This window comes from Alosa pseudoharengus, unplaced genomic scaffold, assembly GCF_046254945.1.
Source record: "Alosa pseudoharengus isolate Yale_2024_CS ecotype anadromous, Long Island Sound unplaced genomic scaffold, YU_APseudo_1.1 YU_APseudo_1.1_scf_13, whole genome shotgun sequence".
In the NCBI taxonomy this organism is placed as follows: Eukaryota; Metazoa; Chordata; class Actinopteri; order Clupeiformes; family Clupeidae; genus Alosa; species Alosa pseudoharengus.
Genome location: NW_027468598.1, coordinates 9,800,842 through 9,827,145, shown reverse-complemented (window position 1 = coordinate 9,827,145; position 26,304 = coordinate 9,800,842). Strand labels below are relative to the sequence as shown.

Below are 26,304 nucleotides of genomic sequence, written 5' to 3'. Positions count from 1 at the left end.
GAAAATGCATTCATAACAAAGATCGTTAAGGCGGCGTTTTAACAATCTCCACGGGCTCTGACTCCACCTACAGCCAACAGCACGCGGACCTAGAAGTACGGTATGCTGAATGGGTCAGTCGCATTCTTTATTGAGAGTGTTCGAATCGAGCGAAGAGAAAAGCTGCTCAGCACGTTCCGCAGCAGATCGAATGCGAACACGGCGGAGTTTAGACCTGGAGCAAGGAGGGTACTGGTTTGACAGGGACAGAAAAAATAAGTTGTCGAGGCTTTCACATAATCGACCAAACTCAGAACCGAACGTGACTTTATTTAGCGGCAGGTGTTTAGAAGTAACTTTAAAGCAACTCTTACGAAACTACCAGGCTGGTCAGGGAATCGACGCCGACGAAAGCCCATCCGGTAATAATGTGCTCACTCGGATTATTGGAGAGTCGGCTCTAACCACACGAGCTGAAAAAAACTTAGATGCGCCCGGTTCTGGCACATCGTTTAACGGGCTCGCTTGCTCTGACCCCTTACACTTTCAATGTGTCAATTCAAAAACAACGGGAAAGGACAATGATTGGAATGTCTCACGCTGGACCATGGAAAAAAAGTTTGGAGAGAACTTTGAAAGAGGTGCAGCTAAGAGCAGGACCCAGTCGGATGTCGCGTTACCGGTTAGATCAGTCCCTTTTACAGCGACAAATGAGAAGCAGCCCTCGTCAGATTTGACTTTACTACTAGAAGACCCTATTAATTCTTATGCTGATAACAGCTTTCCTCTTGTAAGTACTAAAATGACAAAAACTCCGAACACAAACGTGACTTCTCCCAAATCGACGTGTCTGAGCGAACGAAATACCAGTTGTATAAGGCCTACGGAGAGCCGCAACCAGGAATGTTCTCGTTCTCAAGACTCGCTAGAATGTCCTATTCAGAGTAGTTCGTCTGTCAGTTACCCAGGGACCATTCCTCGACTTGTCATCACCCCAAGTCCTGGTCCTGGACCACAAACTAGTGACATAGGAGTCGGCAGAGAATCTCTTGATCAACATCCAGATGAGGAGTCACCCTGCTCGGACAGTGGATGTGGAGGCTCCCCTGTCCCATCACTGTCTCTCCGAAAACTCTCAAGTTCTTCCTCTACGTGCCTGTCTTCTGCTTCATCTTTTGAGGAATCCGAGGACGACCTCACTGGCAGTGACCTCGAACCGAACAGTCTCTCTCCAAGTTCATACAACATGTTGGGCAGCCCAGACGATGTTACAGGAGTAAGTATTACGTTTTCCTAAGTCAAATGTTGTTCCCCTCCCCTGTAGCCTTCTTATGTGGAAGGTGTTATTCATATATCTGTAAGCCTGTGGTAATGCCTTTGTCTGCTGATGTACTAAATTCTCATGATCACTGAGTGGAGCCCGAGTCATCAACCACATAGCTTAAAACACTGTAGTTCTAGGCCTATTGTACAAATTATGCAAGTGAGCAGTCCAGACCCTATATTGCCATAATTGAGAAGTTATATTTTCACTCAGTAGGCCTAGTGCAGTGTTTCTCAAAGTGTGGTCCGGGGACCACTGGTGGTCCTCAAGCTATCCCAAGTGGTCCGCGAGCAGACGTTGTAAAATATAATATAGAGGAGTTGTTTGCAATATTGAACCAACTTGTATGTAAATCCAAACAGTTCTGCAACACTGTCTATGTAAGATATTCCAGTTTAAATCATATGAATCCTGTGACACAATAAGCAAAGTGCAAAGACAATTAGCAAGGTGGTTCAGTGAATAAGTTTAGGCCTATTGTGTAGGCTAATATACTGTTGAAGTAGGTCTAATCTTTTTTTTAGCTAGGTGGTCCGTGCGTTTCTTTTTTATTGGTTAAGTAGTCCTTCGTCTGAAAAAGTTTGAGAAACACTGGCCTAGTGCATCTTGTTCTTTGAGTGAACTGTGGCAATGAAGTGTGTTTCGAGTTTTTTTTTTTTAGTGTAGTCTATGTGGGGTTACTCTCAAAGGTTACTCGAGAGCATTTAATAGCAGCTCTGAGTAACACTTACTACTGGGCAATATTAATCATTGGGGTCTAACAGGCTGTTGATAGCCATCCACACATAATGGCCCAACATTTCCGCTGTTGCATACGAAAAGAGAAATAACACTCTGGCTTGGATATAGACTAATAGTCATAATTAAACATTTTATGGAAAATTTCTTGAACAGCAATCATAGAAACATCAAGCTACTTCCTAACCTCTGGCACAGTCATAAATATTTTAACTGATGTCATACTTAGCAAAAGACTGCACAGCAAGCGTTATCGTTTAGGAGAGTGTAATGTCCATGATGTGCAAACTTTTAAAAGTTTGGACCTAAGCTTACTCATTACTCATTATTATTGCGTTGATAAAACTGTATGCTCCTGTTCTAAATGGAATCAGACATCTACCATATTCTTCAGAAGCTGTTGTCACTTGTACAGGTTGACCTCTTGGGTACTTGTATTTGTATATCGTGCAGTCAAATGAATTTTTCTTCTGAGACTGATCTCTAAATTGAAAATGTTCCTACATCTCTTCCAGCCAAAACTGTCTGTCCGGTGCTTGTCTTGTCTTGTCAGTGATTAATGTCACAATAGTTTGCAATTGGGTCACAGCCTATCCACGTAGCCAGAGTAAAGCTCATGAGAGCACCGAGCCGAGAACGAGGGCTTCCTCTCTGCTGGACGATTTCTCATCCTGAAAATTGGTTTCCCAAGAGTCTCATGCTGAAATCTCCTTGAGATCCTCTTATCTTTCTGCCTTGATGAATCAGACTGGGGACATAACAACCCTACTGATAACATGGTTTTATTAGTGGGCCATTAACATGTATGTATATGAGACTGTGTTTCTGTTTTATGGGATGTTTGGTACATCTAAATGAGGTGTAATTTTCATGTGATGATCCTGGCCATAAACTAGCTTTGCTGTCATCCTGAACTGGGTGTGTTACTCCAGGAACAGGCAATCGAGGGTCAGGTTGGTGTGACGGTGCTCTTCAAAGGAGTGCTTTTCTGATTACTAGGCTATTGCATATAGACGCTTGTCGGGAAGTGTGCTCATTGATTTCTTTTTGTTTGTCTGTCAGATTCTCAGGGAATTTTGCTCTCTGTTTCCCTTCCCAACGTGAAGGTTTGCTGTGGTGGTGTGTAGCTGGTGGGAGTGGGGATTGGAAGAAAGAGAGGGAGGCATGTCTGAGGGCTGACGGTTGACCGACTGTTTGCCTTCAGTGCCTGAGTCACTATGAATCAATCTGGAGAAAATGAGTGTGAGGAAGTTCTGCCTCAGTGTCCTGGCTGACTCTGAGGAAAGACTGGTTGATGTTGATGTTCCTGTAAACAGCTTGTGTATCTCTCTCTCTCTCTCTCTCTCTCTCTCTCTCTCTGCTTATCTATTCCTGTGTTTTTCTTTTTCTGTCTTCTTCTAAAGCCTTTTTTTTTTCTTTGCTTACGTATATTTGGTATTGGCATGTGCTTTGTTTTTTCCTAGCATTCTTTTCTGATGGTGTCAGTGTCTGTTAGGCTATTTAGACTAGCCTTTGAATCAAACATGGAGGATGTCCTCGGCAACTTCCACTGCACTTGCTAGTGGTAGTGGTATTTGTCCAAGGAACAGCATATGAGCTAGCTATGTAACATGCTTACACCTCAGGGAATAGAACCATACAGGCTTGCATATACGCTTTAGAGAGATGAAAACAAGCACAGGCTCTCTCTGACATACAGTACACACACACACACACACACACACAAATGTAAAAACTTGCACAAATACCTACGCACATACTGATGGCATCTCTGTCACGGTCGACAGTGTGTAATGGAAAATTGGGCTGAAGGCGGTTCCGTTGCTATGCAACATTGTTTCCATATATGGAGTTGCTTCTCTTTTTTTTCTCCTCTCTAACTCTTACTCCCTCTTACACTGACATGCACGAGTACAAAAACAGACTGTCAACCTTAAGCTTCTCTTGACACTTGACAGTACGAGTGGGAATCAGAGTAACTCATGAATCGATACTGTCATGATACTTTGTCCACATTAAGGGCAATGTTGGGCAAGTTACTTCAAAAACGTAATGTACTATGCATAACTTATTACTGTCATTTCAAAGTAATTTGTTACATTATAATATTACTGTCTCTGAATTGTAAGGCATTACACTACTATTGCATTACTTTTAAGTTACTTTCACCAAAATATCTAGAAATATGGATTTGCCATTCTAAATGCAGTTTATTACGCTCAATGCAGCTTGCTCTTCCAATGGAGGGAGATGTGGTATAGCATAATGACTGAGCTAGGCTTAAGGCAACAGTAGAATGCAATAGGCGCAGTGCTCATAATGCAATACAAGGAACAATCATAGTCAGAATTTTGTAAAAAACCGACAAAAGGTCAAAGTCTGGTAAATTGTGATAGAAATACTGTAAGTTTAAGGCCTAGGCCTACTCATTAAAATCAATAGAGAGCCTACTATATTGTAAATCAAAGCTTAAAGGAACCGTATGTAAGATTGTGGCCAAAACGGGGACTACAATCACTTTCAAATTACTGTAGAGCGGTGTATCCCCTTCGCCTCCCCTCTGACTGGCAGAGTTGGCAACCGGATGACGAAACACTACTGACTTTGTGATTAGTAGATAGGTGGAGGGTGGCGCATTAGGCCAAAACACATCAGTTGAGGGCTGCAACTTCACTTTTTAAATGACAATATCCTGGCCAGACTACTGTTGTCAGTGATATAAGTATTTGAAATGAACATGATTTCTTAATGTCTAGTGACATATCAGGGCAATTTTATGATTAATTGAAATACAATTTTTACATACATACATGCCTTTAATAAAGACATGTCAAGATGGTGGCCTGCTGGCCATTTCGGTGCCCTAAGTGAGTGGCTTTGAGTGAGTGACATTTAAATGATAACTCAAACACCTAAAGTAAAATAAAAGGCCTATTATTTACAGACCATTACTGTGTATTTTTAAACATAAATTTCTGAAGAAATGCTGTTTTACTTATAAATGGTGCACTGTCACTTTAAGAGCATTGATCTTTACGTTGACATAATGCCCTTTTGCCAGCTCTTGTTTACAAGCCTTATTTGTTTGAGTTACATTGATAGCACAATATTAACAATAATATGCAAAATGTTAAGTTGTTTTAAGCAACACTCATTGCTTTGGAAATGGAAGTATGCAATGACATGTTGCTTCACATTTCGTTGTGCGAATACAAGTGAATTATGAGCCTGGTATCCACCTAGCTATCTGAATGGAATGCGTTTCAGTCGACTCAGCATATCATGTGCTTCATGTAGCCTAAATGCTTGGAAAACGAATGATTGAAGACCCACCAATTCTAGTACTAGGTGGTGATTGAGAGAACCCAAAAGGTATCAAACTTGCATGTAACATCGTGTTAGTGCATTTTGACATTGTAAACGTTATTGATGAAGAGTGAAACGCAGTTTGCAGTAAAGCTACTATTCATTGGTTACATTTGGGTGCCCCCTCTGTCCTTTGGTGCCCAACGCAAAGTGCGTGATGCGCGTGGGAGCGGTGGCACTGCCAGGCTACACAATGTTTTTCTGCATTTCTATCCCTTTATTCTCTTCAATTTAAGTTCACAGCACAAAGCTGACATGCACAACAGCATAGTTTGTGTTTTATCAAGAATCAAAAAGATTAGCGTGGCACTACTTTAGATGTTTCATTAATTTACTTGTGCTATTTCGCGAGCTGAGAGATCTTTCGGTTTCGCACACAAAGTGCACTAACTATTATGTTCTTCATAGCCTTGTCTCTGACAAGCTGAAAATAATGAGCGTAGGCTTATGTCCATCCCGCAAATAGAGTCCGCCTGCGAGTCTGCTGCAGCCACAGTCATATTCAACCAGTAGGCTATCAGGAGATAACGTTCTACTATTTTGCGTGGATTTTTTCTCCTCTGTTGTTCTCGCGTGGTGTTTGCGAATATGTATCAAAACAAAACAAGCGCTTAATTTTGGGTTAAACTGCATTGTAACGCGCGTTACTTAAGTTTGTACCGAGTAAATATTACCCTTTTTTTTTTTTGTAATGCCTTACATTACCGCGTTACCGCAAACAGCAATATATGACAGTAATTACATTACTTTTGTAACGCATTACTCCCAACACTGATTAAGGGTAATGTAACAATTCAGCGATTTAGTTTACAATGCATCACTCTATCTGTCTGAATGTAGAAGAAGAAAATGGCAAAAATATGAAAATATATATTTATTTACTGCACTGATACAGTGTACAAAGTGCATACATTGAGCTTAGGGCCTCTTAAAATCAAAAAAAAATTTTAGAAGGCACAAAAAGTATACCCCTCACAAGAAATTATTTTGCCTATTTTTGTGTTTCTAGAGACGTTTTGGTGTTTATGCAAATATGTGAATAGGTGAATGAGATAATTGTACAATTAGTAAAATTATTGGTATTTGATGCCAGTATATCAATAGCATATTGCAAATAGAAGTAATGCGATAGAACAGTCATGGCATGCATGCACTAATATGTTCTAATGTGATTGTGCATCTTGTAGATCCCTACAAAGTTAAACCTTACAACTCACAATGTTTTGTTACAATCACTGGCCTACATTATAAAAGTTGTTCCAATAAAAGAAAGAACAGATCTCTCTGTTCACACTAAAATAACTGGAAGAACCACACTAAGAGGGTTTCTCTGTGAAATGCAGAGAGAGAGAGAGAGAGAGAGATATATAGAGATATATTTTTTTTGGTGTAAACAACCCTGAGAGGTGGCCTTCCACATGCCAGCCAGAAACTAGCCATCACTTTCGATAGCAGCCCCTATCGGGATAGACTTGTTTCTAAACCCCTCAAGACCTGATCACAAAAGACTGTTGTGAAGTGGAAAGACTGTCTTGGGCTTATTTATTTTCATTGCCATTCTCTTCCTTTTAAATAGAAAGGTGCATTCAAATGTAAATTGTTTTTAATGTAGCCTATATTCTACTCAACATTCTTTGATATAGTTTGTTACTCTTGAACTGTAGATGTTTAATAGACTCTATTGTACTGAAACACACCCAGAGTTTTCTCTCTTCATCTCTCTCCCTCCCTCCTTTCCAGTCTCTATTTTACTTGAAGATACAATAGTTGTTCGACTGGTTTACCCTCCCCCGGTTTGGTGTAGTAGGCCTGTATTCGCCCCAAGGAATTTCTCAGAAATGGGGTAGAATGAGGAAGGGCATAATTATGGGTCGCAGAGGTGTGTAGGTAGGGAGGGAGGGAATGAGGGAGGGAGGTAAGGCAAGCCCAGGGCAGACAAGAAAGGTTGAAGTCGCAACAACAGAGTGTAGCCTATTTGTTTAGCAGTTTCTAGAGTGAACTGGTGATGAATGTGTATGACATTACGTTTGCATTAGATTCAGTTAGAGCTTTGTGGTGATAAGAGGGTAACTGTGCCATTATATTATGAATAGGAAATCTTCAGTCCCCTAAAACTGAAACTGAATTTGACAATTTCCTGTATCTTCCTTTACACACTTGGCTTTGGCAAGAGCTCAGCAGCTAGTCATCTAGGCGTATCATCAATGTCATTGTTTTTATTTATGCATCAGGAAAGAACAATTTGAGGCTCTGCATAATGAGCTGTAAGTGTGTCTGTCTATTTTTGCCAGTGCACAAATGTGCGAGTGCGTATGTGTGAAAGCGTGCTGTGGTGCTGTGGCTGAGGGAGGAAGGCTAGAAGAGAGACCGGCCATTGTGAAAGCAGAGGGAGAGTGACGGGATGGGCAGGAGTTATGTAGTTGCGTTATGCAGCCAAAGCTATTTGTATTTGACTGTGTTATAATTGTCAAAGTGACTAATATATATATATAATATAAGGAACAGGTCTCTGTTCTCAGGTCTCAGAAGGGGCTGGCTCACAGTGTAACTTTGAGAAGTTCATGGCTAGGGATGTAACGATTACCAGTATAATGGTAAACCGCGATAAAAATGTTGACGATAATAATTACCGTTTTCATTTCAAACATCATGATTATCACTGTTGATTACCGCGGTGTGGAAACCGTGTGTTTACTCCTTCCCAGCTTCATCTAAGCCTGCTTTTGACATACAGTAGGCCTGGTACAATGGAACAAAACTGGTACCCTACTGATTCTGTTGTCTAATTGATGGTTTTAACTACGATTCGGATTAGGCTACACCTGATTTTAAAAGGCGGAACTTTTTCACTGTAGGCCTATGTGCACTATCATGTAGCCACTCTGCATCTTTTTATGTTCGCGTCCACATTAAATCCATTCCACTCACGTTATCAGGAGAATACAGTAGCCTAAAGTTTTATTTTGAACGCTTACTTTGGTCTCACTCATTGCATCCAAATAACAGAAATAGCAAACTCCAAGTTATGGTAGGGTAAGTTAAGCTATAAGCACATCCAATTAAACATGAAGAAAAAAGTGAACGGGACACTTTTTGAAACCATTTCAGCTTGTGTAGGCCTATCAGTGCTTTCTGAACATAATTGAACACACTTTTAGAAATACCGTGATAATACCGAAAACCGTGATAATTTTGGTCACTATAACCGTGAGGTTAAATTTTCATATCGTTACATCCCTATTCATGGCGTAAACACTAGAACAACTGGAAGGTCCGCACTTAAAAGGGTTTCTTTGTGAATTGCAGCTTTGATGAGCGTGTTCTGTGCTCATCAGATTTTCAGACCTTTAGTGATCCTTATTGGTCATTTTGTTGTTGATGTTGAAGGAATAGAATAACACGCTGTTTTCCAATTTCACAGTAGAAGGACAATTATGTGGGTTGATCTTGGCACTGGCATACTTTATAACATCTGCTGCATTTAGCCCTCTGCACAAATGGGTGGAAACGATGTGAGTGTACAGTACAATATTGTGCACTGGACTACTGGCCAAAGCCACATATCAGGACACTTCCAGAGGAGATGCACTGGAGTCCTGAACTGCTGCTCCTCAGCAGAAAATATTTCAACAGCCTAAACCTGTATAGCACCGATGTGAATAAACTGGGCAGGTGTACAGCTTACTTGATTATGGCTGCTGGAATACAGTGCTTTGAAAGCTACTGCCTACTTTCCGTGTGCCAACATTGCCTATATGCAATGCACTTCCTGGAAGGCTTTTCAGCCAGCAACCATTTCCGAGTGACCATTACCTGCATTGTTTTAGCGTGCTTGTTTATATGGACACGGTTGAGTGTTACACCTAGTGAATGAGCATGTTAAAATGCTGAAGGATTTATGCGTGTGTTGAAGTGGAATAAAGAGTTGAACTGTTGGGCATAAACAAGATCGGAGTAGCCTGATGTAGCCATACTCAATTTCCCAACCTCAAAGTTTGTAGGCGGGGGGTTAAATTCTGGCTGGCTTCCAGACTACATAAAAGTAGCAGAATATGACTGTAAATGCAGTTGCTGATGCTCCACTGGAAATAAATATGCTGGCTAGGGCTGAACGATTTATTGCATTTGCGATAATATCGCGATATGATGAAACATGAATTTCAAACCGCAAAGGCTGCGATTTGTAATATGTGACGTCAACAAAACGCATTTATACTTGCGCTTGCCGACGCGCCACCAACTCTTCTCACCAACCATTGAAAAAGCAAAAAACGTAAACAAGAGGACCAGCTAACAATGTCAAGAAAGGTCTGATCAGTAGAGCTACTTTGGTTAAAAACCTCTTCATTACCTTTTGCCCGAACCTGTCATGTCCCTGGTTCTAGTTCATAATTCCCCTGTGCTGCTACTCTGGCTGGTAACTTCGTTCACTTGTCCAGCTGACGATTAAAACTCCACGACTGTTTATGCTGCACAGCAGCCATTCACCTGTGCACTGGAGACTTTGTTTACTGGAGTACAGTGACAGTGGGGGCATTTGCGATATCCAAGGGGGTTGGCGGCACAAACATTTAGGGGCCGTCCACACGACGCCGGTTTTTGTGAAACCGGTGAGGTTTTGTTAACGGTTACGCCTTGCATGTACACGACGCCGGCAGTTTAGGAGACTGAAACCGATAGCTTTTGAAACCGGCTTCCGAAGTGGGAACTTTTGAAACCGCCGGCTAACTTTCGCCGTGTAGACGCCTGTAGGTGCGAAGCCGGTGTTGTGCCCCTTCTGGTTTTTCCACCTACTGGTTTCCGAGCTGTTTCCAAGCCTGTCCAGATGTCATGTAGACTGCTACCCACTAAGCCTGTTTGAGTTGTGATTCACTCGGATCTTTCACCCGTATCTTTAAATTAACCCATGAGTCGCGAGTCTCTAGTATCATTAACTCGGATCAGTTGAGTCCTACTACAATTCAATCTAAAACGATAAACAGCGCCACACACAAACCTCTTGCAACATTAGCTAGCCTCCTAGCCCTAGCCATCGTAGTTGCCAAAAATGTAACAATTTCGTAGGCAACCACAACTCCACAAATCAACTCAAGCGACTGAGTGAGCAGGCAGTCCGAGATAACTGGTTAACTTCCCGCAGAGCCGGAAACATTGCAGACTCACAGACCATGGGACTCAGATTGGAGCGGCTGAGTAGCAATCCGGGTTAGTCGGATCAGCCGGCCGGTTAGGCTACGTTGAGTACGAGTCAGTCGAATCAGCCGGCTACGTTGTCATGAGTGGATCTGCGAGAGTAGCTCCTCCTCGAGGTGAAAAGCAATTCCACAACAAAAGCCATTTCTTTCACTTCTGAAATAACATTCAATGTTGTGCATGTAGCCTAGACATAATTAGATTTGGTGTATAGATGTAGCATATTAAAATGCAATTAGGTCGTGCAGACAGTCCGAACTGCACGCTCATGGAGCTGCTTGTAGCCTATCTACCCAGGTCAGCCGGGCGGGCCGGCTAGGTTGTTATGAGTGCGAGTCAGCCGAATCAGCCGGCTACGTTGTCATGAGTGGATCTTTAGAGTAACTCCTCGTCAAGGTGAAAAACAAATCCACAACAAAAGCCATGATTTCACTTCTGAAATAACATATGTTCTGCACGCATAGCCTACTTTAAAATGCAATTAGGTCGCGAAGACAGTCCGAAACATTGCAAGCTCTGTATGGAGAGTAGGCTAGCCAGTCGGATCAGCCAAGCGGGCCGGTTACGTTGTTGTTATGAGTGCGAGTCAGCCGAATCAGCCGGCTACGTTGTCATGAGTGGATCTTTAGAGGAGCGAGTAACTCCTCGTCAAGGTTAAAAGAAAATCCACAACAAAAGCCATGCTTTCACTTCTGAAATAACATATATTCTGCACGCATAGCCTTTAAAATGCAATTAGGTCGCGAAGACAGTCCGAAACATTGCAAGCTCTGTATGGAGAGTAGGCTAGTCGGATCAGCCAAGCGGGCCGGTTACGTTGTTGTTATGAGTGCGAGTCAGCCGAATCAGCCGGCTACGTTGTCATGAGTGGATCTTTAGAGGAGCGAGTAACTCCTCGTCAAGGTTAAAAGAAAACCCACAACAAAAGCCATGCTTTCACTTCTGAAATAACATATATTCTGCACGCATAGCCTACTTTAAAATGCAATTAGGTCGCGAAGACAGTCCGAAACATTGCAAGCTCTGTATGGAGTTGTTTGAGTAGGCTAGCCCAGTTTTTCTCAAACTTTTACAGACCAAGGACCACTTAACCATTAGAAAAAACCTCACGGACCACCTAGCTAATAGACACAATAGGCCTACTCACTAAACCTCCTTGCTTATTGTCTTTGCACCTTGCTTATTGTGTCAGAGGATTCATATGATTTAAATTGGCATAGCTTACATAGGCAGTATTGCAGAACTTTGGATTTACATACAAGTTGGTTCAATATTACAAACAACTCATCTATATTATTTTTTACAACATTTGCTCGCGGACCACTTGGGATAGCTTGCGGACCACCAGTGGTCCCCGGACCACACTTTGAGAAACACTGGGCTAGCCTACCTGGGTCATTTGGATCAGTCGGGCGGACCGGTTACATTATGTTGTTATGAGTGCGAGTCAGTCGAATCAGCCGGCTACATTGTCATGAGTGGATCTGTAGACGAGCAAGTAGCCTAGTTTCTACTCGTGTCAAGGTGATAATAATAATAGGCCTAATGAGAATAGTAGTAGTAGGCCTAGTAGTAGTAGTGTAGTAGTAATAATAATAATAATAACAATAATAATTTATTCACTGCAGGGCATTTCTACGTTCCTGTTTCTATGTCTACATTGAAAGTCAATTGCAAAGGCTAGGTTAAGACAATAAATAAACAGTCTGGCTCAAACTGCTTTCTTTACCGTGAGTGGGTGGAGGTTTTGATGCTATTATATTAGGCTATATTATATTATATTATATTATATTAGGCTACCTAACATGATATATATATATATATATATATAGCTATGATTAATAGGCTAATAATATTAGTTGCCTAGTAATACCTATTAGAATAGATTCCTAGTAGCCTACTATTAGTATAGTAGTGGTAATAAACATTGTAGCAGAGTAGCATGAGACCTAGGCAAATTTTCTATTGTTAACAAAACAACAACAAATAATTAATTATTATATAGGCTACCCTCTCTGTCAATAAGATCAAAGTTTCTGAACATGAGCACCAAAAAGATGAACAATGTGTGGATGCACTTTGACCAGGAGAGCAAAACTCTTAGGCTAAATGCAAGTACTGCAAAAACCTGGTTTCAAATCATGGAGGATCCACATCCAACATGAGAAGGCACTTAACGAAATGAAGCACCCCACTGCACTGCTTGTACGTAGGACTGAATTTCTTTGCGATTTAGCAATACTGACTCAAGTGACTCAAGTGACTCGTTCAACCCGGATCAGTTTAGTGAGTGACTCAGAATAACCCGGATCCTTAAAAGGAATCGAGTTTGACAGGCCTACTACCCACGTCGACAGATTCGCTACATATTCATAAACATTTTACTGGCCTTTGCATGTCGCACCTCAATAAAAACTGCACTGAACTGAACTGAATACCTGAGCACTATATTACTATAACATTTTCCAGCGGGGAAAATGCTTTTTTAAAGTAACCTAATTTCGATTCTCTGTGTCGCGCTGGATTCGAACCCTCATCAGCAAAAGTATCGTTGTAGTACGTTGTAGTTCGTTTGTAGTCCATGTGGCCTTTCATGTCCAACAGTTTTAATGTAAACTTGGGAATTTGCCCTTTTTATCACTTGAAAAGCTGCATATCTTTCTTTCACGAGCATCTTACACTATATTTTAAGCAAATACAGTTGTTTGTTTAGGATTAGTGAGTGTATGTTTTAACCTTTGTTGTGGCATCCGTGTTTGTGACACATTCGATGGCAAAGCACTTGAACACTTGCTGTCGGAAAAAAAAAGTAGCCATGGGGGCGGTCCTTGTCATTCCGAGGTGCTCTGAATGCACCATTAGGCTACATTAATTTATTTTACATGTTTACAACATATATACATGCATTCACAGTCGAGTGAAATCAGATATAAGCATACAAAGACGCTTAGAACTCACGTTAAGCCGATGGTAGCACACTGAATGCAAATGCGCGATTTGATTTGATGCAGGCAAACGTATTGACTGTTACTAACGAAGGTTTTATAGCAATATTATAAATGTGGCGACAGAGTAGCCTAGAACTTGGGTAAGCCTTGTGTTTAGTACTGTAGCCTAATTGCGGTGATAGCCAAAACTAATGTGAATCACGGACTATCCTACAAACAAAGAAAATAAAGGTGATTAGTAGGCCTACCTGCGTTAGCCAAATAAAGGACGGGACTGCACCCTTCACAAACCGTAAAATAAAGTTTATTAGTTTTACAGTTGACTACAGTTGACAGTTCACTATCAGTCCACACAAACAATCCTTGCACTAGCCATTTTGTCATAGCCTATTCTGTCTGTTTGTAAAGCAAAAACTTTGGTGAATTTCTGTAAAGAAACAGTGCCACCTATAGGCCTGGGGTATGAAGTAACGTGTTGAGTCGTGTTGAGATGGATCCGTTTGGACGCAAATATTCTTGATGCGGTTTCAGGGAAGACGGAGGGAAAAAAGATCGGTTTCGTACGTGTGGACTAGCCCTTAATCTCACAGGTAATGAATTGATGCATAATGTTATCCGCAAGTAGTTGACACGGCTAACCACCAAAAACCCAGCTGTTCTAACATTAGCTTACTAAAAGGCTCTAGGCTACATACATGCTGCTAACTGCTGATAACTTTGCCTGTTTAAAGAGTTTTGTCTCCGCGATTGGCTTTGTTGTGATATGAACAAGCTAGTTAATTTGCATGCATGCGTATTGCGCTGCGGTGTTGATGATGCTAACCTTTAGTTAACACCGAGCCGCATTTATTTGCGCTACAACAATCTACAGTAGTTTGTTCCGATTCACGTGCAAGTAGCCTACAGAGGAGAGGAGCGGGTCTGTGTGTGTGTGGGTGGGTGGGTGTGGGCGTGCGCGCGCGCGTGTATGGAGAGCACAGGACAATGAGAAGCCGTGTCAGTGCCACTGCATGTATTTGTTAACTATCGAAAGAAGGTTCTATCTACATGAAATAGAAACGAATCAGAATCATTAAATGTTTACAAGGCTGGACGTTCAACAAATATAGGTCTACTAATGTGATTAAAATAGTTAAATAACAAATATTTCATTCATCAATCTTATTCAATGACCTAATGCCATCATAACATAGGCCTGGGCTCCAGGAAAGAACAGTTTATGTTTTAACTTATCTAATTTTGTGTTGGTCATACTATAGAATAATATATTGCTTGTCTTTGTTGAATAAGACAGAAGATAAAGAGCTTAAAAATAATCGCATATCGCATCGCAATCGCAATATTGGTGAGAAAAATCGCAATTAGATTTTTTTCCAAAATCGTTCACCCCTAATGCTGGCTGAAACAGCCTTTCGTGGCATATAGGCCAGTGGTCATGCTAAAAGAGTGTGAGGGCAGCCAACCTCACCCGCTGGCCCTCCATGTGCTGTCCATGTCAGACCAAGCCTGTGCCACTAACCGCACACACAGCACACAAATAAGCTACAAATAAGTCATGGCTTGTTGAGTATTAGTCAGCTTGTAAGTTTCCAAATTGTTTCTGTTCCCACCATCTGGCTAAAATACAAGTCTCTTACAGTTAATTTCTTTCTTTCTTTCTTTCTTTCTCTCTCTCAGTGTGAATCATATAAATTAAGGCATACGTTGTTCAGCCAGTGAGATGGCATAACTACCAGTCATCCATTAGATGAGACAGTACTGGCCATCATTCATCCCAGACTACAGGCACATGCTCACTGCTTCATGCCGGAGATCTTTGCAGAGCATGAGAGCGAGAGCAATGGCATAATCACTAGCAGGGTGACCTTTGACTGCAGGCAGACCTGAATGAATATGGTAGAACTGGTGCCTGCAGTTTAAAAGTCGGTCTGCCGTCACTATGACGAAAGCCAGACATTCCTGCCATTCCTAAAGGGTAGGGGACAGTTGACCACCAGATGTGGAATCTGGAGATCTCTATGTTCACTCCAAGACAGGCCTAAAAATGAAAAATTAAAACAGTCAGCTGAAGGGAACTTGGTAGTGAAACATCTTGTTGTCTCAGTTTGTAGATAGGAAGAGACTATCATTTCTTTGTTAGAAATGAGCTATGCATTGCGTTATAGAACATGCAAAACTAGCACGCTAACAAGCCTGCAGACTTGCCTAGATGTCAGCCTGGATGTCACGTTTGTGTCTTAATATGATCACCATCAAAATCCATTCAAGGATGTAGCTGCCCACAAAAACAAGCCTTAAAATGAAGGGAAAAAATGGCATAATGTTGTTTTGAATATTTAAACGTTTGAAAAAACGATGTCTAGGCGTTTGTGGTGGTTTGTTGGGTAGGATGTGATGACTGTCAAAGGGCTGTTGGTATATGTGGTGACGTTTTTTTTAGCTGGCCACGGGGGCGGATGTTGCCACAGCCAGATGCCCCAGCTACTCTAAATAGTCACCCATCCAGCGGAGACTTCACTTCACACACAACATGCTCATGCCTCTGGACAAAAGACTGGTCCACCAGCTCTGTATGCTGTGTGCACAGACAACTGTAATGTATGTCTTCTACAGGGTATAATTAACTGAAAAAAAGTCTTGAGAGTTCCAGGTTGAGATGTTGGTGTCTGTGGCAGGTGTAGTGCTTTTTGTACCCGGGTATTACAGTGACCCTAGTTACAGCAGTTGAAGTAGGTGGAGAAACGGTGACCGTGGGTGGTGTAACAGGAGGTTTTGGGCAGTGCATGGAGAGCTACATTGTGTTGTACCGTGATGTGATGTATTGTGATCTCGCCTAGAGAAACAAATGAGAAGAGTTCTTGTTTTCTCCCTCCTTTTTGTCTCTTCACTTATTCCTCTCCCCCTTTCACATTTACACACGCACACATGCACACACACACACACACACACACACACACATACACACACACACATACACACACACACTGGGATCACCCAGTTTTTTTTTTTATCTTTGCAGGGCCGTGCTTATGTCCTAAAGCAATATCTGCCCTACTGAAAAAAAAGACTGCCCCCCCTTTGCCTCCTTCACCATCTGTTTCTAAAACACACACACACACACACACACACACACACACACACACACACACACACATACACACACACACACAGTCAATAACAGGTCATTCACAACAGGCAGGTGTAGGTTGTGGTTGGATAATCCAATCTATTTGAAAAGGAGTGGGTTGCTGTGCTCAAAGACTTAATCTGGTAAAACAAGACCACTCTTTCTCTCTTGCATCAGATAGTATGCGATGTGAAACCAACACATCCAGGTGACCTTATCAGTTACTTTTGTGTGTAATCAGGACCTGTTGTGTGTTGTGTTTACGTCAGAACCCCCAGGCAGTGACGGGGGTGACCTTGTTCTGTTCCCTGGACATTGTTTTTGCACCCCCCAACCTCCTACACACACCCAGCCTCTTCACACAAATTACGCACACACTTCGACCTCCCCCCACCCACCCTCTCCACACTCCCACACTCCCTCTACCCTGTTTTCACTACCACCTCCGACCACACACCCCCACATATACCGCCGCCCCCCCACACACACAGACACATACACCCCCCCACACACACACACACACAGACACATACACACACGCTCACACTCGCACAGCCCTGAGGCCTGGGAAAAGCACTACAAACACAGTGGCCACTCTGTATACAGATGACCCGTCTGTTTGGAAAATCGTGTTAATCTTATCTCCGCCTCATCCAGCCTGGCGTTCCATGCCCTCTGATCAATAAAGATCCTGACAGAGAGAGAGAGAGAGAGAGAAAGAGATAGAGAGAGAAAGAGATAGAGAGAGGGGAAAAAGAGAAAGAAAGAGAGAGCGAGGCAGCAGAGCTACCTTGTGGGCCTTCTGTGATTTCAGACGTGCGGCTGTTGATCCGACCAGACTGAGGTGTGGCCGCCAGGATAATGTTTAATCCATTACAGCGCGGGTTGCTCTTTGTGCCCCATGTGCTGAGAGTTTATTTAAAGTCCAAAGGTGTGGACTTGGATTTCTGTCCCGTTGTTTTATTCTCTTGTCATGTTTTCGCCATGCAGGCAAAGTCGTGGAGGAAGCTGAAGACGATGGTCCACTGGTCGCCATTTGTGGTGTCCTTCAAGAAGCGCTATCCCTGGGTACAGCTCGCTGGACATGCAGGTAAACTCGTTTCCCATTGTCCATCTGTGCTTCTTTTTATCCTCTTCTGTCTTTCTTCTCTCTCTTTCTTCTTCTGTCTCTCATTCTTACACACACACACACACACACACACCCACACACACCACACCACACAGGCATGAATAGAAATTCACACCTCCATGTCTGTCTCCCTTTCTTAAGGTAAGACCAAACACCCCTTTAGCTTCCTGTTCTCATTTCCTGACTGCTTAGATACACTTCCTGTCAAAATAGCTCATCCTCACACCCTTCACTGGTTTCTCACTGGCTCACAGAGCTAAAATAAAGTATTTTCCTCATTTATGGTGCATGTGCAGTGAACCACTGGACGCAATGTGAACTCAAACTAAGTTCAGCTTGCAAATCTTCAGTTCTTATTTGAGCAATGTGAACATAACCCTTTATCAGAACAGAGCCACTTTGCCTACAAAGTGTGACCAAATTAAATTTAGTGGCAAGATAGCCATCTCTGGTTTTGCCCTCCACATTGAGCAATGTTTAAACGGATGACTGGTGAACTGATAAGGCTGCTGAAATTTAGATCATTAGGGAGTTTGTCTTTTGAGGTGGTGAGGTTGGTTTGACAGAATATCCATAACCTTTTTGTCCAGTGTTTAGTTTCCGCATGAATCTTTTCAAATTGTACAATGCTAAGGCAACCAGTCAGAAGGCACCATTATTATAACTCCGTACGCTGTTGTCCTCTTCAGCAGTTGTGCAGTCTGGCCATTTGCACCCCCCCCCCCCTCTTTCACACTCTTGCACCAGTTCACATGGAAATAAGCCATCTTGTCACATTTGCACATCAATATACTGAACCAGTCAAGGAGAAGGGTATTCACCAGTAAAAAAACATGGCAAAGTTGTGAGTGAGAGGGGAATTTTGTGTGTAAACAACCACAAAAATAGCATAGCATAATCTCTCTCTATCTCTCTCTTCTCTTCTCTTCTCTTCTTCTCTCTCTCTCTCTCTCTCTCTCACAGGTAGTTTCCAGGCAGGGGAGTATGGGAAGCTGCTGAAGAAGTACTGTGAGTGCGAGCAGCTGTGTCTGCAGGAGCTGATGGGGGATGTACTGCGGCCGTTCGTACCCGGTTACTACGGGGTGGTGCAGCAGGATGAGCAGGACTACAACCTGATGGACGACCTGCTGGCCAACTTCGACTCGCCCTCAATCATGGACTGCAAGATGGGCAGCCGGTGAGTCCTGGGCCTGAAGAACCAATAGGATGTTTTATAGAGAGAGTAGAACATAGGATGGGAGAGGCAGAGAGAATTACTACTACAGCTAGTGGTCTGTGTGCTTTGGAGGTGCTTTGAATAGAGTATACCTCAGAACAAAGGTGAAATAGCTAATCTGATAGGAAGAACAGAATAGAAATGATATACCGTATGTAGAGTAGAGTTTTCCATGCAATCTGGGGTTGTATTGTAAAATTGATTGGTGGCTGAGTGCTTGTTAAGACCTGTTCCTGCTGTTTCAGCTTAGCTAATGTTAAAATCCTTGTCAGCATAATCAAGCCTATAAATGGAAATATAGGCAAATGAGATTCTCTTTGACTGTTTTACTTATCCACTGCTGCCCAGATCTGACGGGTCATTTCCATCGATTGAATTTACGTTTGTTTATTATGTGGACGTTATCAGACAGTGGCACAGCTAAATTCCTGCCGGCCAAGATGCTGGTGTCAAGCTGGTGTCTGACTTCAGATAGCCTCAGGTCTTGTGCTTACAGCGTCAGTGGATGCTGCTGTTTTTACTACTGTGTCACCACAAACATTTTGTAGTATTTTTATAGTCTGTATTTGAAGCATCTAATTTATCTATGTAACTATTATTCATTTCTATTATTAATTTGCATAGTTCTTATTATGCTTTTTTCATAAAATAGCCATAGGTGTTGACGGCTATTCAAGTTCTTCCAGACCATATCTTTATGGACCTTGCTTTGTGCACTCTATGACAGTACCACACTTGAACTCACTGAGCTCTTCAGAACAACCTGTTCTTTCTCAAATGTTTGTGATTGCAGATTGCACGACTGGGTGCTAGGTGGCTGAATGAAACACATGAATGTGAATGAACGTGATTCTAAGTGGTTTTAAGTGTCCCAATACATATAGGTTATGTATATATATCTCCCTTCCCCCCTCCTGCAGCACATACCTGGAGGAGGAGCTGGTGAAGGCGCGCGAGCGGCCGCGGCTCAGGAAGGACATGTATGAGAAGATGGTGGCGGTGGACCCATGCTCCCCCAGCGAGGAGGAGCACTCCCAGCAGGCCGTGCTCAAGCCGCGCTACATGCAGTGGAGGGAGACGCTGAGCTCCACGGCTACCCTCGGCTTCCGCATCGAGGGCATCAAGGTGGGCCACGTCTCCATCTCCGCAACCCCTACGCAGTCACGCTGGGGGTCTGTTCACTCCTCTCTTATAAGAAGTACTATTCTGAGAAAGTTATGGCTTAACTACTCCCAGAGAAAATGGAATGAAGGATTCTGTCGGGCTTTACCAATCAAGACAAACTGTTGATTTCCCCTTGTTGCCAAGGATGATGATTCACATGGTAGAGTTAACGTCTTCGAAAGATTCTTAAAATCTTGCTTTGGCACTCCTCGGCTTTTCACAGCTGCACTCGTAGTTCTGCTGGCCCTGAAATACCCTTTTTATCAGTTACGTACTTCATTTGGAAAGGCTCTCACTGAAAAATCCTTAAAAAAAAAAACCCTGAAAGGTTTCCACATGTCATATCTGTTGTCTGAGAACATGACCCTAATGACTCTAGAATATGACCGTTATGACTCTAAAAAATTACTTTGATATGGAACACAACACTGGAAAGCTGTCTTGACTTTGCCAAAACCTCTCATGCTCTCTTGCATTTGCTGACCCAGGAATTAGCCTTCTGTCTCTGTGTTAGGATAGCATTCCTGGATAAATGAATCATTTAGGTTCCAGAAATTATGACTCTAAAAACATTGACTTTGATATGGAAAACAGCACTGGAAAGCCATACCAAAGCTGTCTTGACTTTGCCAAGTCCTCTTGTGTGTGTGCTAACCCAGATATTATCCTTCTGTCTGGGCGTTAGGATAGCATCGTTAGGATAGCATTCCTGGGTAAATGAATATATGTAAATGATCGGCGCATGCTGAATTCCTCCAGGGCCAACACTGACCTTCTATTCACACTGGCATGGTTAATGTCATCTATCACTTACAAACATGCATCACTCGCTGAAATCTGTGATGGAATGGAACCTCGGTGAGGTTGCGCCATCTCCGCACAAGTTTTGACGCAGTTAGCCATGAATGCAATAACAGACTGTCAGAGATGGCCTGAAACAAGCTCAGACTGAAGGCTGGTGTGTTCTGTTTATATTTCTCATGGTTCAGTGCAGGAAACATTATACTTGCAAATGAGTGTGTATCTAAAACTATACTATAGGTATTATTGTTGGTTTAATTATTGTACCTATGGTCAGTCAACCAGAGCATTTAACCTTTTTTGAAAGAGCCGTTCTTGCCAGGTAACAGAATGTATGTTTATACTGTGGTTGCAGTGTAACATTTAATGTGGTTATGCTATGCTAATCTTGCTGTGTTTTTGTGTGGGACAGAAGGCAGATGGGACGTGCAACACCAACTTCAAAAAGACCAAAGACCAAGAGCAGGTGATTAAGGCTCTAGAGAGCTTTGTGGATGGGAACATGCAGATTCTGGTAAGTTTTAGTGGCCCAACCAAGTCTGATTTACAATAATGTACACAGCATGAATACAGGTGGAAAGAATTCAACTCTGAGAGACAAAGACCACATTGTTCTGAAGGAATTGTGAAACAAAACAAAGCAAAACAAGTTCCTTGTCAGTTATTAACTTAGCCCTTTCCCAGAGGTGCACACACTGTAGTGTCTGTAGTGATTTGCCTGTTGTAAAAGCTGCAGGGTCATCTTAAAATCTGCTCTAAAGTATATGTTGGGGGAGGAGGGGTGTTATGGAGTGTTTGTGTACAAGTATATGTGCACAGGTGTGTTTTGCACAGACATTGACTATGTCTCTGGTGCCTGCAGAGAACGTATCTCCACAGACTGGAGGAGCTGCGCTCAGTGTTGGAGACGTCAGAATTCTTCAGGACCCATGAGGTAAGATTTTAACACTGCACAGAGGACTCATGCACCCTTAAAGCTAATGGTATGTGCTATTGTATGTAGACAAAGCTTATGTTGTTGACCAAGATGGTCTTAAGTCTTCCTAAGTCTGGATTGGTTTATACTGTAAACTTGGCGATCTAAAACGCATGATCACTGGCAAATAGCTTAAATACATTCAGGGGTTTGTCCAGTCCACATTCGGGGTGGTTTTGCTATCAAATGTCGGGCGCTTGGTGCAAAAAGGCAGTTCTTATGTTTCTTAATCAGTCATGGGTGTGTTTTTGGCGTAACATCCTTTAAACCAATGAAAATGACATCTGTCATTCCCTTTAACAGCAGCGCAACTTTAAACAGCCATCAGTATTTTGATAGTGCGAGATCTTCACTCTTCTGTTATTTGAACTCATAGGCAAAGTGAAAGTAACTTCACCGTGGTGTCATAGTTAACAACAGGAGATAGGAATAAGCTTTGCGTCGTGATAAGAATACGCTTTGCTCTGCGCTTTAGATCGCCAAGCCCTATAAAGCCCTATGCGTTCAACCCCATTTTAGTCACCATTCTGTTATGATTTACTTCATGGTAGTGTTATTGATCCAGGACCAACAACCAAGTCTTTATATTGTGGATTTATACAAACTTACCGTAAACTACATCAGTCTGATGTAGTTTCTCCTTTAATCACTTAAAGGAGAGCTCTAGCTCAAGATTTTATTTCAACTATCTGTCCTCGAAAAGGCTATTCAAGAGGAAGTGTGTATGGATTGGAACTGTAAAGTAAACTGCTTTGTTTGACGCTGACACAGCAAAACAAGAGTTATCTAAAGTGCTAACATGGAGAAGATTCCTACAGATATATGCATTTGTTTGAGGAAACTTTTTTTTTTTTTTTAATACTGTGGACTCCTCATGTTAACTTCATCTGGACAGGCCTGACCCCTCTCTTGTGTCTGCAGGTGGTGGGCAGCTCCCTGCTGTTTGTGCATGACGCCTCTGGGAAGGCGCGCGTGTGGATGATCGACTTCGGCAAGACCGTGCCGATGCCCCCGCCACTCACTCTGGACCACCGCACGCCTTGGCAGGAAGGCAACCGCGAGGACGGCTACATGTGGGGCCTGGACAACCTCATCCACATCTTCAGTGCCATGCTGCCCAGCTCTGCCTCCAAACCCTGAGGCCTCCCCCCCTCCTAGCCCCCCCCCCCCCCACCACCACCACCTCCTCCCACCGCCACCACCTCCTCCCACCGCCACCACCTCCTCAGCCAAGGCAGGCTGGTTAGAGAACCTAAGAAGAAACCATGGTAGAGATGAAAAGACTGAGTGTGAACTTTGAAAGGGATATGCTTGACCGCTTGTGCCTTACTCCTGGGAACATCCTTACACACACTGCCTATTAACTGTTTGACACCTATTTTGGACATGTAGGTTGACACTCACTGCCTTCTACAGACACTTTGTGGTGGTTTTCACCAGCACTGCTCTCTGGTAGTCTGCCCTCTGGTGGGGTGAAGAGAGAACACACTTAAATGCTCTGGCTGCCTTAGTGGCAACACAAACAGAAGTGACCTTAAGGAGAAGATGGACAACCGGAAGAGAAAACCTTTTGTTATGTAGAGACTCAACCTACTTTTTTATATTACAGCCGAATACGCTACAACACTAGTGCACACTGGATCTTTTCTGGTGTATTTTTTTAATGTATATAATTGTATATTTAATTTTACTCTGCTTAAGAGCATATCCTTTTTTAGATGAGATTCTGCATGAAGAAGAATTTTCAAGCAGTTTTACACTATTGCTGCGGTTTCTCAAGTCTTTCCAAAACTCAAGTGTGAATCTGAGCTCTGTGTAACTAAGAGAAGTACCAGGCCTTTACTGGAAGAGGAAACCCTCAGATGAAGTCTTTTCAACTCACTGGTGTGGCACAGTCTAGCTGTTTAGGTGGGCGTTTACTTTCAGCAGCACTGGAGGTAACCAGGAAGTTACAGCCAGGTACTAGTGTGGGATAGACCGCGTGAAAGAAGCACCACTGTTCAAGAAGATGATATCAGTGCTAGAGAGCTTGCTGCCTTAATCATGGCTCATAAATACCTCAGTTATAAGCCTACTATGTTAGATGCTGATTTGATTTCTCAGTAGCCTTAGCAGATAGCCCTTCAGTCTTCTTGAAGCTTTTGATAGAGGTGAAAACTGGCTCAGGTGAAAATGTCAGCTCTGAGGATCAGAATGTATTGACCCAGAACTAAATCTAAGCTACAGGACAAGATGGAACAAAACCTCAATCTACTAAACAGGGATCATCTGCCATTTTAGAAGCCTTAGAACAAATTTAATTAGGGTCTTATAGCAGTGTAGACTCCTTGGGAGAGTGGTAGTTTGTGGGTATCATATTTAACTGAACAGGCTACGTTAGGAAACATTATTGGTTGAAATACCATCTAGGTTTGCATATTATGAGCACTCATTGAATAGTTTTCTGGTTATTGGTGGATGTTCTACTAGGCTAAAGTAATTACCCTCATAACGTGACATTCTTTTATTTATTCAGCTATGCAGTGGTCTTACAGGCTCAAGTCTGGCATAGAACTCAAGTCTCACTAAAACTGCACTATTAACTCACTAAAACTGGAATGAACTTCTTTTGGCTGCCAGTGAAATATCTGTATACGGAAACAGTGGTCCTCCAAAACTGCAGAGTCATTTATAGACTGGACTGTTTTTTGTAATTGTTATTTAATGTGCCATGATGCTGGGTATGTTTTCAGTGCAGTTTGATATGTGTGCACTGGCTCTATGGGATCTTTTCACAGTTCACACAGTCCTTCATTTGTTTTGCTGTCACGGCAGTCGTGGAACACCACTAAGACATTTACGGATCAATTTTTTTTAATGGGACATGACGACCTTCTGCATGCTTGGCAGGGACAGAAGTTTGAATATGCTTTAGATATTAACAAAAATGTGTACCCCTCACACAGAGTTGAAAGATGTATTGCATAGCCAGCTCCAAGTCTTTTCAGAACTCGGTATGGATTTTTTTTTTTTTTGCATTAGTTGGTCTGTCATGCAGCATTCCAATACTTGAAGATTGCCATTAACATTCCTTAAACCAAGTCAAAGGAATCCTTTTCCATTTTACCATTTCTGTGCTTTGTACTTCTGTTCTCTTTTCCTCTGGAGCTGATGATGTATTGTTTACAAATGATGCTAAGTATTATATTTCTTATGTATCTTTACTGGTCGTAATTGCAATAAGTTGATTGGATATTTTCTATCAGAAACTAACCACAGACCTATGCTTTCTTTTTGACATTCCTGAATATTTTGGTGCAAGTTTAGAGGCTGGTGTTTGGCTGTATCGAGATGATTTGCACAAGTCTCAGTTAAGAGCATACTGAGCCTGGTTCTACTATCTCTGACTGCCAATGCAATAAACTGGAACCGTAAGCTTTGAGTGGATTTCAGTTCATTCTAATACCACAATACAGGCACTGGTTGCCCTTCAGGAATTCAGACACATAATTATTGCTTTTTTGTCTCTCACAATTCTTCTGAAATATTTGGACTGCCATCTAGTGTGGCAACTAAGTTATCATTTGTTATACATACATATGCCACCAGTCTTGTTATACATGTATGTGCAGAAATCTGATGTATGGCATATGCTGTTTAGTGACATGTACTAAAAGACATCCATTTATGGAGATACGATTGTCAAAGGTGGGACTTTGTAGGCATATTTCCTTGTATATTGAAAACCAGATGGACTTGGATTCCAACCTTTGTTACTAATTTAGTCCATCACATGAATAAAATGCCATTAATGTAATAAAACATCAGGAGTTAAGCCAACAGTGTCTTTTATGGGGGAAGGAGGGGGATAAATGCATACTGCCCTATTCATCAACCTCTTCAACAAACAATTAAAGGGACACCAGGCAAGCCTGATGCTTTTTCTCTACGAAGCTCCCCCTAGCGTCTGTACTGTATGTGTCGATATGTGTGCGAGCCCTCGCTCGGTCTGAAGCTATTTTCCTTTTCTTTGCATCATCCGTCAAGGGTTTTCGCTGCTTCTTCGCTGGCTCTGCCATTATACACACGTTTGCAACAATCGCTAGCGTGTCGTTAGCCTGGCTCTGTGCTGGGGATGCAGGATGTAAACTGATCCTGCTTCTCACGATGTCTGAGACTTTGTGAGACTGAAGGTCGGCGGGTAGGATACACTGAACTTGCAAGCGGGATATTCTTCCTACAGGCAGTAGGGGCGGGTGAGAGAGTCTTCATTCGCCCTGTAATGAGTCATTTGACCATATACCGACTTACGAAGATGATTAATTAACACGAAAATGTTGCCGGGTGTCCCTTCAAATCCTTGC

The 26,304-nt window shown here is 42.4% G+C and overlaps 1 protein-coding gene across 2 annotated transcripts; it reads left to right on the top strand.

The window, feature by feature from the left end:
- itpkcb (inositol-trisphosphate 3-kinase Cb) lies at window positions 1–25,775 on the top strand. Of its 2 annotated transcripts, none has more exons than XM_076282038.1 (7): window positions 1–1,255; window positions 17,666–17,765; window positions 18,768–18,981; window positions 19,941–20,145; window positions 21,398–21,499; window positions 21,848–21,919; window positions 22,883–25,775. In XM_076282038.1, exons 1-7 carry the CDS (start codon window positions 110–112, stop codon window positions 23,099–23,101), a joined length of 2,058 nt encoding a protein of 685 aa, XP_076138153.1. In that variant the 5' UTR covers window positions 1–109; the 3' UTR covers window positions 23,102–25,775. The 2 variants fall into 2 exon arrangements, with proteins under 2 accessions (XP_076138153.1, XP_076138154.1); XM_076282039.1 differs by lacking the exon at window positions 1–1,255 and adding an exon at window positions 1,320–4,090.
- Window positions 25,776–26,304: the final 529 nt, after the last annotated feature.